At 34.7% G+C, this 17731-nt stretch overlaps 5 protein-coding genes across 6 annotated transcripts; 2 read left to right on the top strand and 3 right to left on the bottom strand.

Moving 5' to 3' along the window:
- The first annotated feature begins 619 nt into the window (after positions 1-619).
- On the top strand, positions 620-3467 carry LOC101210315 (E3 ubiquitin-protein ligase AIRP2). Of its 2 annotated transcripts, none has more exons than XM_031881893.1 (5): positions 620-1153; positions 1935-2092; positions 2358-2424; positions 2709-2937; positions 3062-3467. In XM_031881893.1, the coding sequence occupies exons 1-5, from the start codon at positions 949-951 to the stop codon at positions 3270-3272; spliced, it is 870 nt and encodes a 289-aa protein (XP_031737753.1). In that variant the 5' UTR covers positions 620-948; the 3' UTR covers positions 3273-3467. The 2 variants fall into 2 exon arrangements, with proteins under 2 accessions (XP_031737753.1, XP_011651953.1); XM_011653651.2 differs by having other exon boundaries at positions 621-1153; positions 1930-2092.
- Positions 3468-4213: 746 nt separating this feature from the next.
- On the bottom strand, positions 4214-6013 carry LOC101211626 (GDSL esterase/lipase At3g48460). Its single transcript, XM_004152461.3, has 2 exons — positions 5248-6013; positions 4214-4899 (listed from the first exon to the last, which is right to left on the bottom strand). The coding sequence occupies exons 1-2, from the start codon at positions 5968-5970 to the stop codon at positions 4402-4404; spliced, it is 1221 nt and encodes a 406-aa protein (XP_004152509.1). The 5' UTR covers positions 5971-6013; the 3' UTR covers positions 4214-4401.
- Positions 6014-6982: 969 nt separating this feature from the next.
- LOC101211378 (probable phosphopantothenoylcysteine decarboxylase) lies at positions 6983-9075 on the bottom strand. Its single transcript, XM_004152460.3, has 3 exons — positions 8920-9075; positions 8325-8732; positions 6983-7502 (listed from the first exon to the last, which is right to left on the bottom strand). The coding sequence occupies exons 2-3, from the start codon at positions 8667-8669 to the stop codon at positions 7209-7211; spliced, it is 639 nt and encodes a 212-aa protein (XP_004152508.1). The 5' UTR covers positions 8670-8732; positions 8920-9075; the 3' UTR covers positions 6983-7208.
- Positions 9076-10247: 1172 nt separating this feature from the next.
- LOC101211128 (protein NOI4) lies at positions 10248-12169 on the top strand. Its single transcript, XM_004152459.3, has 3 exons — positions 10248-10447; positions 11653-11850; positions 11932-12169. Exons 1-3 carry the CDS (start codon positions 10265-10267, stop codon positions 11953-11955), a joined length of 405 nt encoding a protein of 134 aa, XP_004152507.2. The 5' UTR covers positions 10248-10264; the 3' UTR covers positions 11956-12169.
- Positions 12170-12281: 112 nt separating this feature from the next.
- On the bottom strand, positions 12282-16938 carry LOC101210639 (zinc finger CCCH domain-containing protein 43). Its single transcript, XM_004152457.3, has 6 exons — positions 16249-16938; positions 15012-15077; positions 14330-14449; positions 13914-14168; positions 13084-13344; positions 12282-12819 (listed from the first exon to the last, which is right to left on the bottom strand). Exons 1-6 carry the CDS (start codon positions 16759-16761, stop codon positions 12613-12615), a joined length of 1422 nt encoding a protein of 473 aa, XP_004152505.1. The 5' UTR covers positions 16762-16938; the 3' UTR covers positions 12282-12612.
- Positions 16939-17731: the final 793 nt, after the last annotated feature.

The raw sequence follows: 17731 nt of genomic DNA, 5'->3' as shown, positions 1-17731 counted from the left end.
TAGGGTTAGAATATGTTAAACACTACTTAAACCATTATCGTTCCTGGGTTAAGAAAAAGAAATTTTTTTCAAAATAGCCATTTGATTAAAACTATTATAGGATATTCTTACATTTCAAAATTCAACAAATAGGTTGATTTCAAAATACCCAATATAACTTATCCATTAAAATACTATTTATTTATATTAAAAGATTTGAATCTCACCATCTACCTGTAGAACTCACAAACGAAATTAGAATACTTGATTGAAGTAGTATGAGTTGTAAATTCATGAAAGAAGTTTACATAGATTTCATGCTTAATTAACTTCTTATCTTTAGAACCCTTCAGCGAATTTTGCAACTTGTAAAGTTTACAACTTCAGTCGTTGGATCAAACAACCTAAACCAACAAACAGTAAAAACAAAATTTATTTATTTATTATTGTTATATAGGTATTTTTATTTTTGGTGTTCCACCCTTTTGCTGTTGTCCATTCTGTTGAAGTTGGAGCCGTGAACGTTCAATGTTAATCCATCATTACTGAAGATGAAGATGGCAGGATCTTATATTTCAAACTTTTCCCTTTCCCTTTGTTACAAGCCAATTAATCGAGACGATCTAGTGGCTAATGTTTTCAAACGAAGGGGCCGTGATTTGTCCGATTTGTCTACAGAAAGGACAAACAAAACCTTTCTTTATTATGAAATGAAAGAAACTTATACAAGTTAGGTGCTCATTTAATCCCTCAACCACAATATCTGAAGCAACCCAACAAGGAAATTTTGAAAATTTCAAAAGTATTGACTAATGGGTTTTTTGTATTGGATGGCTTGGATAGACAGAGTCATTTCTTCACAGTCTGTAAGTTAGAGGTTTGATTTTTCAAAGAAAGACAGAAGAGAAGACTCAGTCTGGTTCTCTTATAGTTATATAATAGACCATTTCTCCCAGACAAGGCCTCTCTATGGACTGTGGGTTACAGAAAGAAACAATATTCAAATTCTTCTTCTATTTGATCATATTCATCCGTGTGGCGCTTTGGCATTGCATTGACAACAACAATTTCAAACAGAGAGGATGTTGGATTGTTATCAGAGGCTTTCTTCTGGCCATTCTTACAATGATTTCCTTGAGTTTCTTGAAGCTGATATTCGCCATGCCAATGCTTTGTGAGCTTCTCTTTATCTGAATTTTCTTTTATACATTTTTCTATTCTGAGTTCTTTATGGTTGATTGGTTGATGCCATGTCTTTTGGGCTCTTTCTAAAACTTGGTTATAGCATCTTCTGTTGTGGGATTTTGTAACCCATTGCAAAATTTAACACGTTGAAAATTTATTTTTTGAGTTATTGGTGTGAATTGTTTGTTCATGTCCTTTGAAGTTAATGAAAATGCGACTGGTTAGAGTTACCAAGGTTTGCCTTTATAGCGTTCTGGTTTTGGTTCCATACTTGGTGGGTTTGTGCTTTTGAAGAGGAGAAAGGATGCTAAGATTCTCTATACTTTTGATGATGCTTTAAAGAAAGTTATTTGTATCTGTATGAAATGTTATTGCTCAAAAAGAAGACTAAAATAATCGTTTAAAACTTTTTGCGGGTACCCTTCAAATTTTCAGTTACTTCCATCTTAAAATCTCAATAAATTATGATCCCCACAGACGACTTTGGAGTAAGTGAAGCCTCCCTGGAGTTAGTTAGATGGGCTATGAGCATAATGCAAGTAGTTGAGTTCTCGATAACAAAAAAGTTGATCAAAGACAAAAGTCAACAGTTGCTCCCTTCAGTTTCTCAATTGTTCTAGTATAGTTGCATTTGCTGTCATTATAATTAGTTCTGGAGTTTATTTGTAAATTCAAGATATGTTGTGCTCTATCAACTAAAAATGGTAGTTTAAATATGGGAATGAAGCAATTATTTTATATTGAAATATCATTATTATGATGCAGTGCAGCTTCATTTCCAAGAGTTAAGGATGGTTCATCCTTCCAGATGAAATTAGTTTGTAACCATTTGACACCAGTTATTCTTTACTTGCTTCAATGGGTGGATTGCTTCTGTTCCTTTCTACCTTTGAGCTACTTCAACCTATTCCACATAGTTCTGTACAAGGTGAGCAAATTGACTAAAAATACTAAAAGTATTTGATATATAAATTAAATTTACGATAATCCACCTGCTTAAGCCCTTTTTACATTTACTCCTCCAATAAGTTTCAAACTCACAAGTAACAGGGTGTTAGAGTATTTGGTTTAATTAAATTTGCCATAATCCAACAAGTATTTTAGGTTAATCAGTGATTTAAGAAGAAAAATGAAAAAAAGGTAATAGAAGAGAGACGAATAATTGAAGTTTGATGATTCGTGTTAATCAACAGGTGGACTTTCATGGAAGGCCAGATATCTCATCATACGGAAGGAAAGCAACTATAAGCGAATTCTACTGTATGCGATCTATCTCTCTTGCTCCTCTATTTATCTTTGTTGTTTTAAAGTTTTCCGAAGGTGGTGATATGTCAAGCAAAAGATTAAAATGTGTCTTCGTTCTCTGCCACGATTCATACATCAGTTGAAAACAATCATCTTCATGTACAATTCTCTTCTGGAAAAGAGTTGTGGCGAACGGTTAAAAATGTGCTTTTGTATTGAACGGCTAAACCAACAAGAACTTCAGTTCTTTCTTACTTCACCGTTTAAAATGATATTAATACTCTTTAACATGAATGCAGCTGTTATATTACCATCCCTACGACGGCTTTGTGATTATGCATCACAGATAGAGAGCATTGAAGATCTCCACAAGGGAATGGCGATCTCAAAAAGATTAGAACACAAGAGGGAATTTTTAGATTTGGAGATAGAAAGAGAAGATGAATGTGGGATCTGTTTCGAGTCGCGTACCAAAATTGTCTTGCCATATTGTTGCCATGCCATGTGCACAAATTGCTACCACGATTGGTATTACTATTGAAAGCTTTACTCTTATATCCATATCTTTGACCCAGTAGATTCTTAATGGCTGAATGTACTATTAGAAAAAAAAAAAAAAAACTATAATGCTCCTTTCCCTCATCTATTACAGGAAATCAAAGTCAGAATCTTGCCCATTCTGCCGAGGAAGTTTGAAGAGAGTAGCCTCAGGGGATCTGTGGGTTCTCACATGTGGTAACGACGTGGTTGACCCCCGTACTATTATGAAAGAAGATATGTTACGCTTCTACCTTTTTGTAAACAACCTACCTGAAGATACTCCTGATGTTCTATTCTTAATGGACTATGAACACTTATTGTAACAAACCAAACGATTAGAATAATGTACATTGGAGGACTTTGCTAATTATCCACAAATATGGAGGGTTGGTTTTTTTCTGATATCGACCCTCGTTCTGTTTGTCATGTGGAATGTTGCACGAGTTCGTTTGCAGTAATGCAGTTTGTATATGAGGTTCTCTTTTAACATAATATAACAGTACATAAGCTTTGAGTTCTGTTCTTCCATTTCATAATTACATTAAAGAGAAAAGCCACTAGAATAGTTGAATCAAAGTTCTACCATCTGTTTACCTGCTCTCTTCTCTTGGGGAAAAGTCCAATGGTGGGAATGATGAAGGAACTTTCTTCTAGAAGCACTTGTTAAAATCAGAACATTTTTTTTTCCTCTGTTGATTCTAACCTGACCCAAACATTAAATGAATGACTATTCTGGGTGGTTATCTGTTGAGTAGTTGGTCCCCCAAACCATCTACTTTTCTCTAATTAATTTCCGGCAATTTAGTTGTTTTCTTTTACCATCGACTTAAATAAACACAGTAGTTTTAACTATTAAGCTCTTCTTACCAACTGTTTTTAGTTTTTCGTGTTGTATAGTTTATTTTATAGCTGCTAAATTTGAAAGAAGCCATGAACAAACAGAGAATATTTGGCTGCTCCATCACAAGTTGTCCCGTGACTATTTTTTTTCTTTATGACGAAAGAGAATACATGAAGATGGATACAGTCAAATATTACCTACTTATATCGTAAAACAAGATTGAGTGTTGGAGCATTGAAACGAGAGGCTAGATATGAGCTTTATATGTCTGATTTCTCAAATATTTTTCATATAACATCTTTGGCAGATTTTTCTCTTTTTAAATTAAAAAAAATGTTCCTTTTTTTTAAAAAAAAATATTTTGTATTTAAGTTAGTATCTCATATATTGTACTCAATGAAGGAATTTTATGTTATAACAATGTGAATGTGAAAATTCTATTGATAGTCACAGAAAAAATTAACATTATGGTGTAATCTGATTTCCAATATGGTTCATTTTCAGTAGTTACAACTAGTACCGCTCACGTTAGTTTCATAGCTAACTCCAAGAGATCTCAAGGATAAGAGTAAACAAAACCATCAAACTGAATCACTCTCAACAGCCTATCCCTAGTGGCGTTTCATGTCCAATAAGTTACTGAAAGGAGGATGGGTAAATCCACCTTCAATTAACATGTCATGGACTACTTTATACATAGCTTCAGTGAGGTGAACTCCATCCCAGTTAATGTACTCAGATGGGGTTTTGCAGGAACTGACAGAAGACATTCCACAGACAGTAAATAACTCAAAGTTGTACGGTTCACCGACACCACAGCAGGCTTTGAAGCGCTCACTGAAACCGTATTTGTTGGGATTCTTAATAACTGTTCGATATGCGTTCCAGTAATCAGCATATATGATGACAGCTTCAGGAAACTGTCTTCTTAAAGATTGCAATGAAGCTTGGAGAGCCATACTATGAACATAGGTTTGGTTGTTTAGGCTCCTCACGCAGCCGATATCGTCTCTGTCATCCACAGAAGCTAGAGACATTGATAATGCCAGACATCCACTTGGTGGTAAACCTTGCACAACCATATACTTTGCACCTTTCTTCAGCAAAGACTGGAAAAGCAAATCAAAAAGCAAAGAATGGGGTTGTCAAAAGAAAGTCGATTCATACTTTTCTCAACATCTCATTTTAAGCTTCAACATAAGTAAGTATCTGGTATTTTACAGCTTAACAAACAACTCAGTGGAGGCCATTATAATTTTATGGAGTTGGTTTTGTCTACAACTTTTTCTTGGTACAAAACAAAGCACCCTCTCGTTCATTATAGATTTCCTTTTTTAGTTCGTAATTGATGCTCTCTTTTGATCACTTTTAGTATTAGAGGTTTAGTTTGATCATTTATCATTTACCAATGAAATATTTCTTTTACTAAAAAACTCCATGGAAATCAAGTGATTTACCTGTAAAACTCCTGTAACGCTGGCGACACCAAGCTTTCGGATGGTATCAGGAGAGATAGGAGATCCAAAACTATAAGCATAATCATTGACTCCAATTTCACCAACCCAAAGCAAGGCATCATCAAATGCAGCTTCGCACTGTGCCTTTGTCTCTTCCCCTCTACATCCTTGAGTTTCCAAGAACTTGTTGAACCAAAGGAGCTGAGTTTGGATAGATTGAGGAGTAATGTCAATGCTAAGGTTGTTTCTGACATAGAATTCATGGTTTATAGCTGTGGATCCTGCAACAGCAAAGTTCACCCCATGAAAGGAGTCATTTCCCTTCAAATATCTGTAAGGTGGCAAGAGAGGTAAGGACAGTGATTGGGCTACAAAGTCAATCACCAGTCGTCCATCTGAATATCGGTTGGTCGGGTGGTGAAAGAAGGTACTCCCATAAGGAGGATTCGATACATGGCCAAATCCACTTGGCCCTGAAACAGACCTTGTATTGCCGGTGTCCGTAAACGAGTCTCCAAAGGCGTAGATCTTATTGAAGAGACGTGGATGTGTCTCGGTTGCAGTTGGAGAAGCTGAAGCAAAAGCAAACAACAGAATAAAGATGGCACTGCAATATGTTAAAGTCACCATCATTTCAAGGTTCTTTTGCTTAACTCGGCTCTTAAACTTTGTGCATGTTCTCTGTTGTTTATATAGTACTAACATTAGACATAACCAAACCATTCCATTTCTCTTTGTTATTAACGTGAAGATATTTTTAAATCTATAAACACCAAATAAATAAGAGTTTTTCCATTCTCAAATAAGAGCCTTAACTTTGGAGTCTAGATGTAAAGTAGATGGAGAAAAATTAGTTCGCATTTAATAAGGACGATGTATCACCAACATTTGTCTTTATGTTCCTACTTCAAGAACTTTCTTGATAATATAAAAGAAAGGCACTGTGAAAAACCCCTTGACTATGAAATTGTGGCTACATACTTCGGTTAATATCCTTAAATGCTTCAGCTACTAGCATTCCTTTCTGGCTGGCAATTTTAATGCAGCCACTCTATCTCTTCATGGATCGTTACCTTTTTTAATTCATTTCAAACAGAAACATGGAGGTTCACGGAGACATTAACAACACTCACCTGATTTTTGTGTCTATTTACTAACTCACCTCAATGCAGATCAACGGTATCTACAGAATTTAATGGAAAGGACATTAGATGTTCAATCCTCAACTCGATGAAACAATTGCAAATTTTGCAATGAGGTTCAAAGTACTAGTAAATATAATACAGCAAACATGACAAAATTTAAGTTCGAACTCTCAAAGTTGAAAAATCATATCATTTATAAGAGTCTATCAACTCTAGAATATTTCACTAGTAAAGTTTGCTAAATTTGTAATTATTAAAAAGTTGCTATATATTTAATCGTTAATCCTCAAGGTGATACTCATTGACCCAAATTGTTAACGCTAATTCGGTTTTTATCAACAAATATGCAGTATACATGGTTTGCGAGGAGATTTTGTACCTTTCATAAATTATATACCTATGTCTGTTTGAGTGTAAATTGAATCTGTATTTTTAAAAATTTTTAGTACAACAAACATGGATTAAGAAGTTTTAAACCTCTATCTTCAAGGGAATGTATACCGTATATATGCCAATTACTATTGAGATATGTCAGGTAGACATTTTGCATTTTGTATCCTAAATAAAGTGTTTGTTTCGTATAACAAAAATAGAACAAATATAAAATCGATCAATTCATAAGCTAAAAAGTATCCTTAAAGTAAGGTTCCAAGGCGTGTAGTGCCTCTACATAATGCACAATAGAGGTTCAACACAAAGGGGTAAACAAGGAATTTTATACAGGATTAGCGAGCAGCAGCTACAACTTTTAATTGTTAACTAAGCGGAAATCTACTTCCCTTTCCATCTCCTCATGACGAAGTGTTCATGTTCTAACTACTCACCATTTTTGGCACTTTGTTGCATTCGTGACTCATAGAAGAGTCTCACAGTAGAGAAGATTAAGGAAGGTTCAGCCATTGCACCATTGCCATAGTCCCCACAAGCCAGCCTCTTCGTAACAGGTGGTATAAGAGTTATCCCAAGTTCATCGATTGCAATGAGATGCCGCTCAGTGAAAGGGTTGGTCCACATAAAGGTATTCATTGCAGGCGCAACAAAGAGTGGTTTGTTATAGTCCCATGCTCGCACAACGCAAGTCAATAGATTGTCGCATAATCCACCAGCAATCTGGAGGAAAAAAATGCAAGTGATAGGATCAAGTTCAAGAGGAATTTTTTTTTAAGGTAGCAATGTTATGTCTCGAAAAGTATTCACAAATCCAGATAGAAGCTACCATGAAAAGATACAGAACAAAATAAGAAAAAAAGGGTTCCTGACTCACTCAAGTATAATGTATAATATGTAGACAAGAGGATTTATTATTATATCAATATGAATTGGAGAGTATATAACACTGCAGAAGTTTGAACACATAGCTTTTAAACTAGTTGGTCTAATACCATCTCAAATCACCGACTAACCCAAAAACATGAGGAGAAGGTTGAAGGTAAATTTAATATTATATTATTTAACAAAAACGTAAAGCAATAGGCAAGCAACAAACGATAGGAATAGAATCCATTGATCAAAATATTTTAAGGACTCTACATTCTTCAGTGATTAGAGCCTTGAGCTGAAGAAGCTTCATGAAAAGCAGCAAAATAATTCCTAAAGACATATGGTACCAGTCATAATGGATCACGTGAGCCAAATCCAATATAGATGGATGCGTATCTATACACATAATAACAGTTACTAAGCAGCATTAAAAAATGTACACAAACAGGCTGGACATCAACACATCTTAAACCAAGATGGAACTGACAAAACAAAGAAACAAACCATAAACCAATTCAGATAATCACAAAGACGATAGACTTCTGGACCAACCTAATCTTGGGGAGAAGCCACATTCCATATTTTGTGTGCTAAGTGTGAGTAACATTCATCCCCATCTTGAAATATATTGAAGAATGAGATCAGAATTAAACATTGGTCAAAATACTGTACCTTGCCGAGCGTGTTTGCAGATAAAGGGGCAATAACCATGATATCGGCCCACCGGCGAAGCTCAATATGAAGAACACTGTCTCCAATTTTGTTCCAACCAGTCCACTCATCCTCATCGGTGTAAAGAACAGCATCCTTAGGAAGAGATGCTCGATCGATGAAGTGTAAAGAGGCCCTAGTAGCCACTGCTCTAACGTCTGCCCATTCAGCAAAAGAATGGTAGAGATTCCCAAATTTAATCGAAGCTACACTTCCACTGGCAGCAAGTAAAATCCTTGGTTTCCTCTGAACATTATTAACTTGCATTACCTCCCGTTCTGCATTAGCAGATTTTGGATACGCCATGCCCTACGGAAGAAGCTCCCAAAACCAGCTCCAATTGAAGGGCTGTTAAAGCAATTGTTGAACCTAAAAAGAGGACGAAATTGGGCAAAATTTCGAACACTTAGAACCGCGAAATTGTGTACTCAAAATTCAACGTGAAAAGATAACAATGGAGTGAAAGAGAAGAAACCCCAGAAAATTCATCAGCAAATGATTTATAGAACAAAAAAATCCCGGGAAAGAAGAAGTAAAAATTAGGGAATTATTGTACCTTTGAACTTGCACAGAAATGGAGTGGAACAAGAAAGAGAGAGACAAAGAGAAGGAGACGGAGATGGTTGCAATTTGGGAAGAGCGGGAACCGACGGGCGAAGGAAAAGACAGAGAGACCGGAAGAAATAGGAGATTGGTGATCCCGGTTCACTAAAAATCGGTCTTTGGGTTTGCCCACTATTTTACTCTCTCCATTGTTCATTTTTTAGTCCTAATCTCCATCGTTATTGAATTATAATAGTTTGCAATCAAATACACGATATTACTATAGTTTAAATTATAATAATTCGTATTTGAAAAACTATATTAGTCTGATAATTTAATAACTTTTAAAGTTGAACCAAACATGGTTAATATAATTTCAAATAATTTTTGTTTTAAAATACTCCTAAATATTAAATAAAGTTATTATAAATTTAGTCGATGGAGAAGGAACCTTTTATTATTCTTCTTTAATAACATCTTTTAAAAAAGAAGTTCTAACTTAATTGATGTACTAAAGTAAATTTAAATTTTATGTTTAATAGAATTTTATACTTTTGATTTTGTATTTGTGATATTTAACTAATGCAAAAGTTATAGATTAGTCTTTTAATAAAAATTATGCGACAATTTAAATAAGCATGAACCCTCAAGTTTAAGAGTTAAATGAGTAATTTATTGAGAAAAAGTATAAGTTTTATACCGGTAAGAAAAAACCTCTCTCCTCTTAAATTTTCTTAAAATTAAACGTGTGACAGATTTAATGTATATGGTGCAAAGTAAATTTTCTTAGAATTAATTGTTAATCTTGGTTTCGAATGTGTGATAGTTTAATGTCTATGGTGAAAAATGTCACTATACTTAACATTAGCTACTCACGCAGAAAAGTCATTAGGAAAAGAGACATTTGACAAGAATATTAGATTGAAAAACAAAACAATGTAATAAAAATTAAAATGATTCATTTAAAAAGTCTATGAACCAAAATAGATATCTTGGAAAAATAAGAGAGCAAATTACGAATGAATTTGAAAATTTATAGATCAAACACATATCTAACACATGAAATGTGCAAAATGCAAAATAAATTCACTATAATTTTAATTTGATTCAACCATCCACACAAGTGGAGAGATTCGAATTTTTAATCTTTAAAAAAAATATGTCTTAACTAGTTTGAATACGTTCAAATCAACCTTTTATTCATTAAATTACACTAATAAAAATGAGCGTATATCGAATATATTCTTTTCATAAAACTAATCCTAAAAGAAATTAGTAGAAAATTAATTAGGGTGTATTTTAACGAAAAAAAAAATGGTGGGAAGAATTTATATTTATATGGAGGGTTCATAGAGATAATGAGCGACGTGCAACCGTCGTTAACAATCTCAACTGTCGCTCTCGTAACAAACTATTGTGTGTTACTGTTGACAAATTTGTCCTTTTCCATCCTGTATTGCTCGCACTCTCTTTTTTCCCTTTCCGTTTTTGGTCTTCTCCTCTCCGATCCACGGCCCTTTCGTCCTGCAATCATGGCATCGGTAAAATTTCTACATCATTTCTCTGTTTTTATTTACTTGGAGAAGCTCAACTATCCGTGCTGTTTTATTTCCCTATTCAAAATGTGATTGTGGGAATTTGAATGATTAGAATGGATTGTTGTTTTGGGTATATGATCGTAGTCGTAGAATTTGGTTATCAACAAAGGTTGATATTGTTTAATTAACGATGACGGTATTAGCTGAGATGAAGAAGGGAATTTTGATTCCTAATTTGGAGTTAATAGTGCTTTAGAATGCAATAAATAATCGCCATGGTTATCTGTGGTTGGTTTTCTCCTCAGTGTTATTATGTTGTATGACGTGTTGGAGAACAAAATTGGTGTAGAGATTTCATCTTGTTCCATTTGTAATTCTAACAAGCTATGAGCAGGGAAGTGTAAGAATCCATGAATGAAAATATAGAATAATATTCATAGCTTGCCATGAAATGTTGTCGTATTACCAGAATACGTTGGGTGTAGGCTGGACCAACGGCAACATTTATAGCTCTAGTATTCAAGAAGACAATGGGGAGGTTTTCTCGAATAGTGAAGAGGAATAGGAGAATTTTTAGAACTAATGGGCTGCCTTGGGAGTGTTTTGTCTTCAGGCTGGATTAATGCCTCTCTACTGTGATTCTGTGGACCTCTGTAATTATTAAGTAGCTATTAATTCTGTCCATTCAACCTTTTTTTTCCTTTATGCTATAATAAATATTTTTATTTGAACTTGTGATCTAAATGAATATAGTTCAACTGATATTTAAATGTGTTAGTAAGCAAGAGGAATTTGGTTCGAATCTTCCAAACCCACGGTAGTCAAAATATTTTGGACTTGTCTTTTTATAAGCTTGCTTGTGTTTCCTTTTCGAGAATGAAAGTTTGATTTCTGATGGGTATTGAAGAATACTGATTTAGACAAGGCAGGTTGGCTCTGTTATTTATTTGCTGATTAAAGTGTGAAAAAGCCCTTTTATCTATCCATGTGCCATACCTGACTTTATAATTCCTGTGCTTCCTTTTGTCGATCCTTCTATCAACGAGTACAAGAGTTATATGGAGTTGCAATGTTGTTAACAAGAAATTGCGGCTTTTCCTTCATCTGAAGGCTTATACTTGCAGATATCACTTTTAACCTTTTTGTATGATGTTAGTAGAATACTCAATAAAGAAAGACTCATGTAGATATCATTTGTGTTATTACAGCAGGACAAGGGTCGTGCATTGCCAAAGTTCGGTGATTGGGATGTAAATAATCCTGCATCTGCAGAAGGATTTACAGTCATATTTAACAAGGCTAGAAATGAGAAGAAGACCACTGGAACTGCTGCCAATATGGTTCCTCAAGAAAGAAATGAACCTGTCTTCAACAATGAGAGTTACCCTCAGTATCCTCCACCCAAGGTCTGTTTAATAGAAGACTTGACAACCAATTAGATCTACATATATCTTAAATCTAATATAATTTTTGGTATTTGGATGCAGAAGAGGTGGTTTTGCTGTGGTTGAAGCCACAGTGGTTTCGGGATCTTGAATTTGTCTCATCTATTGTGAAAGACCGTAAAATTTTGAAGTCTCAACATATTGACTCATACCTTTCTTTCTTCCCTTTTCACTTTCATGCTATCATAATTTATAGCACATGGTACTCAGCTTATTTATCATGTAATACAGGATGGAAAAAGGCAAATTACATTGTCAAAATCTCGTTTCAATTTCATGGCATTCCTTTATCTCTATCATTCGTCAAAATGAATTGACCCTGTTAAAGTAAAATCGAATCGACCCTGTCCAAGTAAGGCTGCAAATGTAAAGAAAGAAAAGAGATGCTTTGGTTGAAATAGTCTAAAGCAAAAGCATCATTACATCTGTGCAGTGTATAGTCAGGTGACATGACACTCACAAGTTGATCAAGAAATCCCCAGATAAGATTGTATCTTAAAAGCTACAAGATTCTAGCCACTGTGTGTATTAGTCAATACATGAGAGAAATTCAAGTATAATTTACATTTTTCCTTTGTTCAACGTAAATTATAGAAAATAAGTGCCATCTTTTGAAAAGCTTATGGCAGCTCAACCCGAAGAAAACGAGTTGAATATATCCTCATCCCAAACAAATGCTCCATGAAAAACCCTATATCTAGGAGTCCTCTCTGCATAAACTTCTTATGCAGACTGCTCGACTGTGGCACTGTTTCCGCTCGCTCCTCCGGCCATTTCAGCCCCTTCTGCAGTGCTAAAGTTGCCGTAGTGAGGTTGCTGTTCAAGCTCGCCCACAGTTGAAGAAGAAGGAAGAAAAGGATGGTCAAACTTGCAAGATGGCCCAAATTTGCAGATGCCATAGCGTCTATAATACGTGCATACGTTCTGATCCTGAATACCACACAAAAATTGAGAAAATGTAAAGCAAATCAAGGGAAGAGAAGCAAAATGAGGGATGCACAAAGCATGCAAATAAATAGACTACAAAATTCACAGATGCAATGTAAAATAATTTACAATTTCTTCTAAAGAAATTTATTAAATTTGAGTAAATTAATTTTTCTAGTATAAACATGTTTTATTTAGGTCCCTTGGACGAAGTTCTCTCTACATAAAAGTCTTTCACAAACAACCAGGAAGTTAGGACAAGCTTACAGGTCTCAAGGGCAGGCCTTTATCATTGAGAGTGCAAGTCGGTAACTTAGGGTTCCGATTCTTCGGATGGTGATATTTGCAAAGAGATTTAAATTTACAATCCCCCGTCTTTAGAAAGTAACTGCATTCAGGTTGACCAGGTCGTTCAGGATATTCATCTACCTGTTGATGAGAAGAATAGAGATCCGTCTCAGGTGCTATATTGTTCACGACATATGCTGGAGGTGGAAGCACGCTGATTTCTGATGGATATATGGGAGCCTTAACATTAAAGATACCATATGAAGGGAGTCAGCCAAGAGTACCAGAAACTAAACCGAATTATTCTAGAAAGCAAGGCACAAGTCCAACAAGATCTTACATTGATCTTATTTGCATTAAAAGAGATTAAGAATTTAAGATATTGTAGTAAATGGCAAGAAGATGCAGATAAGGTGAAAGTATAGAGGGAAAAACAGGATGCATAATAAATAGGTGACTAGAAAATAAATCCAACAAAGCTCACACCATCCAAAATAATTTTTTGCAATTGGCAGTTTCCTTCTTTTTCCTTTTAAGTCTTGTTAATGTTCCAAGTCCCTTTTGTTTCTATCTTGTATTTCTACTCAGTCTCTTAGTTGCTTAACAACATCTTAATGAATAATTTTGTATCCTTTTCCACAAAAAGAAAATAAATCTAACATCCTAGATATAATCTGATCTTATTTTTGCAGTTGCAGGAATGCCAATTTTTTTTGGTACTCAAACAATTAGTTGCACTGAAACTTATTTAGTGAGACCAAATCAAAACACTTCAAACCCAAGAATCTGAGATGAAAGCAATATAGTACCTGGTACCCATTCCAGTCTTGATCTTGAGATGGTGAAATCATAGCAGGTACAAATGTTGTGGCTTCATTAAGTACTCTTGGTGAAGTCCATGATGTGATCTGTGATTGGGATGCACCTTGTAGGGGAACTCCATTGTTATATCCTGAAAGAGATTCAGATCCAGCAACGGTTGTAGGATCAGGATGATTAAACTTGCAGTTTGCTCCATATTTGCAGGATCCTGTGCGCATGTAATAGGGACATTCTTTTTCATCCTGCCAATTAAAAAATCATTATATTCGTCAAAACAAATGAGATAAGAGATGCAGTCAATGAAGCTAGGGATGAAAGATGGGTGACTTCAAGACAATCGATAAGCCACACTTCAAATGTGGAAAAGGTTCACCATCAAACAACAATAAAGAACGAACTTAACTGGTCGGATTGGCAGACCAAGGAAGTTAAGCTCTAGAATTGGGCTTGTTAACGCTCTTGGTCTCGTGTGGTTATATCTACAGGCATTTCCAAATTTACAACCCCCAGTCCTCAAGTAAAACTGCAAATGGCTCATGAAGTGTAACAGTTAACTGATATCAGTAAATCAGGCACATCACAAAAGAAAATAAATATTTCACCATCTTGTAGTGTAAAAGAGAATTCAAGAATAAGAAAACTCCGTTCAAGTGCATCATTTCAACATAATTACTACCTATGTTTCATAAAAAGATCATAGAAAGCTTCAGTTGGATGAACAATTGAAAATGTTAAAAACCAAACCTCAAAATTCGTATCAGAAGAAAATTCCTGTTCAGCAATTGACTAAAAAGCAATGTCAAGAACCACAAATCTGTATGCAATAGAGTGCAAAGTTTGACTGTTTGAAAATATCATCTTAAAGGTTTGACCTTACGGCATCGCCGCAAAATAAATCTAGAAGAAAAACTTCCCAAGTGGCATCAATCAATCAGTCATATAAACATGGGGAATCAAAATAATCCAAGCAAACCTCTGTTATAAAGGAATGTAAGAAAAGTTAATAACTGGGGAATACATCAAACCATGTAATTGTAGTAAAATACTTGAAATAACTTTCGTGAAATCATAACCACAATGGAAACCTTGCATTCTGTTCTGTTTGCTGTCCCAGTTGAATCATCCTCATATTTCAATTTCTCAGAAACAACCTTTCAAATTAAACAAAACAAAACCCATCAAGAAAAATGTCATTAAAAAATAAATAGATAGATTAACAATGGAAAAAAAATCCAAATTATCTAAAACAAGAAATAAAACTGAAAAATCACTGAATAAGTGAGAAATAACACAAAAGAAGAAGCTGAGAAGAAGGGCCATAACTAACTTGCAAACGAATAATCAATAGTTCCACATGCATAAAAAAAGCTATTCGATCACATACAAAAATCAAGAGCCCTTGAGATATTTCTTCAACCTTTCGAACTGGATGGATAAAGTATATGAGAATAATAATAAACGGGCCTAGACTTTACACCATCTTGGCCTTCTTCATTCATTGACCATGTTGAATGTTTCATTGAAAATTTAAAAAGTTACGAGATATCTAACATAGCTAAGAACCACACAGTCCTCAGCAAATTTTAATTTAATTCTTATCTAGTAGATAAGTATATTTAAGCAATTTTACCTTAGAGTAGTCCTCCAGAAAAACAACAGAAAGCCAAAATATCAATTCAATATCAGAAAATAGCAGTTCCAATCCATCTTTTTACTGGTAGAACAAGAAATAGACGGATGGCAACACACTGAAAACAGGAAAGTCTCAGCTCGGACAAAACTAAGCAGGCTGATACACGTTACTACCATTTATAACGATGCCTGAATGAAGACTACTTCCTCAAGTTTAAGATAAAGAGAGAAATATTACGATCATTCCAGCTAATTTTATCGGTTCAATGCAGCACAAGCTTAAAAACAAGACCAATTGGAGTTGTCTTTGCAATCTCCAGTAGGTTGAAGATGGCCCTCCTCATTTGCACTTCTAAATATTTCATTGATTTTTTATTGCTTTTTAATAAAAAAAAAAAAAAACAAGTAGACGAAGTTAATGCAGAAATGTACTGCAATCCAGCAGACCAGTTCTCTTGACAGAAATGAATAGTTTCTTCTCAGGAAAAATAATTAAGGCTATTTGGCACCCCATTTGCATAGACGATAGATGTAGAGGTATAAAAACTGTACATGCATAAATCACATTAACTGAAGAGCTGAAGATTATACTGGAGAATGGAAGATTTTATGAACAAACAAATATAAACAATTAAACATTTAAACAGAGGTATTTGCTTCTTCAAGTGAATGGGATCTCCAAAAGCACACCTGGTTTTTCTTTCGAACAGGGTGATTGAATTTGCAAAATGACCCGAACTTGCAAGTTCCGGTCTTAAGGTAAAAGGCACAATCCTCAGCATCAGGCCGTACTGGGTACTGATTGCTTTTGCCTCTCCAGTCCCCTTTCCTTTCCACCTCACCGCCGTCGCCGTCGCCGGCATCAACCTCCTCATCGACATCATCATAATCATCATCATCATCATTTCTAACGCTTCTATCTCGATCATTTTCATCGATCTTCTTCGTATCATTTCCTTCATCTTCATAAGGATTCTTCTCAACTTCCCATTCTCCACCACCATCAAAATCTTTCACGGGTTCCTCTTTCTCATCCTTCAAATCCAATTTCTGAAGTTCTGCATGGATGCGATCATCAGTGGGTACATGTTGTGCATCAAATGGTGGAGGATCATGAACAGAACTATGAAGCTGTGAAGATTGAAACTCAGAAGGCGGTGCTTCACAGTGATTAGGGACAGAAACAGCTTCAGAAGGTTCCATTTTGCTTCACATTTGAACCCAAAAAACCCTAGCTACAGAAAATAAAGTACATGGAGAAATGGGTATAGTGAAAAAATAAAAACTTTTGTAGCAAATAGCAATTGGGTTGACGCTAATTGCTAGTGAGAACTAAAAACAAGAAAAGTTTGCACAAAAAAAAGGTTACTTTCTGCACTGCGTACGTTTGTGCTTCTTTCTCTCTCTAAACAAATTTTCAAATTTTCCATTTTTTTTTTTTTAATCCTTCTCTTCTAGAAAATTCGTGGGGTTCTTTGACATTATTGGATAGGAAAGTGAATTGGGTTAGATTGGATTTTATTTTTTTTACCAAAAAAAATGTGGAGAAATTTCAAATTAAATTATGAAGCCATTAAAGAGAGTTTCCATCCCAAGGTTCTATGAATCTTAGTAAAAATGACATAAATATGTGTAAAGGTTTTAACTTTGTTACAAAAAATAAAAGAAAAAGAAAAAGAAAAGTCCCTTTGACAAGAGAAGAGAACAAAGAATATTAAACTTTAAGTTTTTTTCTTTTTCAATATTAATATAAAGAAAGTTCTTTTGAATACCATCCCACTTGTGGTTTTTATTAATTATATAAAAGAATGAAATGGATTAACTAGTAGAAAAAGATGACTTTTGGGGTTCCATGAGAAATGCTGTGTGAATCACAGTGCATTTAAACTGAAATTGGTAACATAATTAAAGCAGAGTGTTTAATTGCTAAAAACAACCTCAAAATAAGGCATGAAAAGGAAGAGAGAAAGTCCAGATTCAGACGCAAAATTTGTCTCCTAATGACACATTCTTGCATTCAATTTCCCTGCCAGGTGAAGCTCTCAAATTAGAGCTTTTGATGTTAAAAAAATCAACCGCAACATGATATTATTTGTAACCTAAAGTTAAGTGGGTTAAATGAATATAGTTTTCAATATTTTCTACGAATTCGGAAGTAAAAGTTTTCACACTT

The sequence above is a fragment of the Cucumis sativus genome, chromosome 1, assembly GCF_000004075.3.
Source record: "Cucumis sativus cultivar 9930 chromosome 1, Cucumber_9930_V3, whole genome shotgun sequence".
Classification (NCBI taxonomy): Eukaryota; Viridiplantae; Streptophyta; class Magnoliopsida; order Cucurbitales; family Cucurbitaceae; genus Cucumis; species Cucumis sativus.
The sequence above is the reverse complement of the archived record's forward strand: the minus strand, read 5'-3'. Positions and strand labels throughout refer to the sequence as shown.

Bases quoted from the DNA above. Each gene is read 5' to 3' on its own strand.
- LOC101210315 (XM_031881893.1), top strand. From the start codon at position 949: ATGGACTGTGGGTTACAGAAAGAAACAATATTCAAATTCTTCTTCTAT. The intron at 1,154-1,934 runs GTGAGCTTCTCT...GATGCAGTGCAG, and splicing joins ATTCGCCATGCCAATGCTTT to CTTCATTTCCAAGAGTTAAG. The intron at 2,425-2,708 runs GTATGCGATCTA...ACATGAATGCAG, and splicing joins AACTATAAGCGAATTCTACT to CTGTTATATTACCATCCCTA.
- LOC101211626 (XM_004152461.3), bottom strand. From the start codon at position 5,970: ATGGTTTGGTTATGTCTAATGTTAGTACTATATAAACAACAGAGAACA. The intron at 4,900-5,247 runs GTAAATCACTTG...TTGCTTTTCCAG, and splicing joins GCGTTACAGGAGTTTTACAG to TCTTTGCTGAAGAAAGGTGC.
- LOC101211378 (XM_004152460.3), bottom strand. From the start codon at position 8,669: ATGGCGTATCCAAAATCTGCTAATGCAGAACGGGAGGTAATGCAAGTT. The intron at 7,503-8,324 runs GTACAGTATTTT...TTTTTCCTCCAG, and splicing joins CTGCAAACACGCTCGGCAAG to ATTGCTGGTGGATTATGCGA.
- LOC101211128 (XM_004152459.3), top strand. From the start codon at position 10,265: ATGAGCGACGTGCAACCGTCGTTAACAATCTCAACTGTCGCTCTCGTA. The intron at 10,448-11,652 runs GTAAAATTTCTA...GTGTTATTACAG, and splicing joins GTCCTGCAATCATGGCATCG to CAGGACAAGGGTCGTGCATT. The intron at 11,851-11,931 runs GTCTGTTTAATA...ATTTGGATGCAG, and splicing joins CTCAGTATCCTCCACCCAAG to AAGAGGTGGTTTTGCTGTGG.
- LOC101210639 (XM_004152457.3), bottom strand. From the start codon at position 16,761: ATGGAACCTTCTGAAGCTGTTTCTGTCCCTAATCACTGTGAAGCACCG. The intron at 15,078-16,248 runs GTGTGCTTTTGG...TTAATTTGAAAG, and splicing joins CTGTTCGAAAGAAAAACCAG to GTTGTTTCTGAGAAATTGAA. The intron at 14,450-15,011 runs GTTTCCATTGTG...AGCCATTTGCAG, and splicing joins CAAACAGAACAGAATGCAAG to TTTTACTTGAGGACTGGGGG.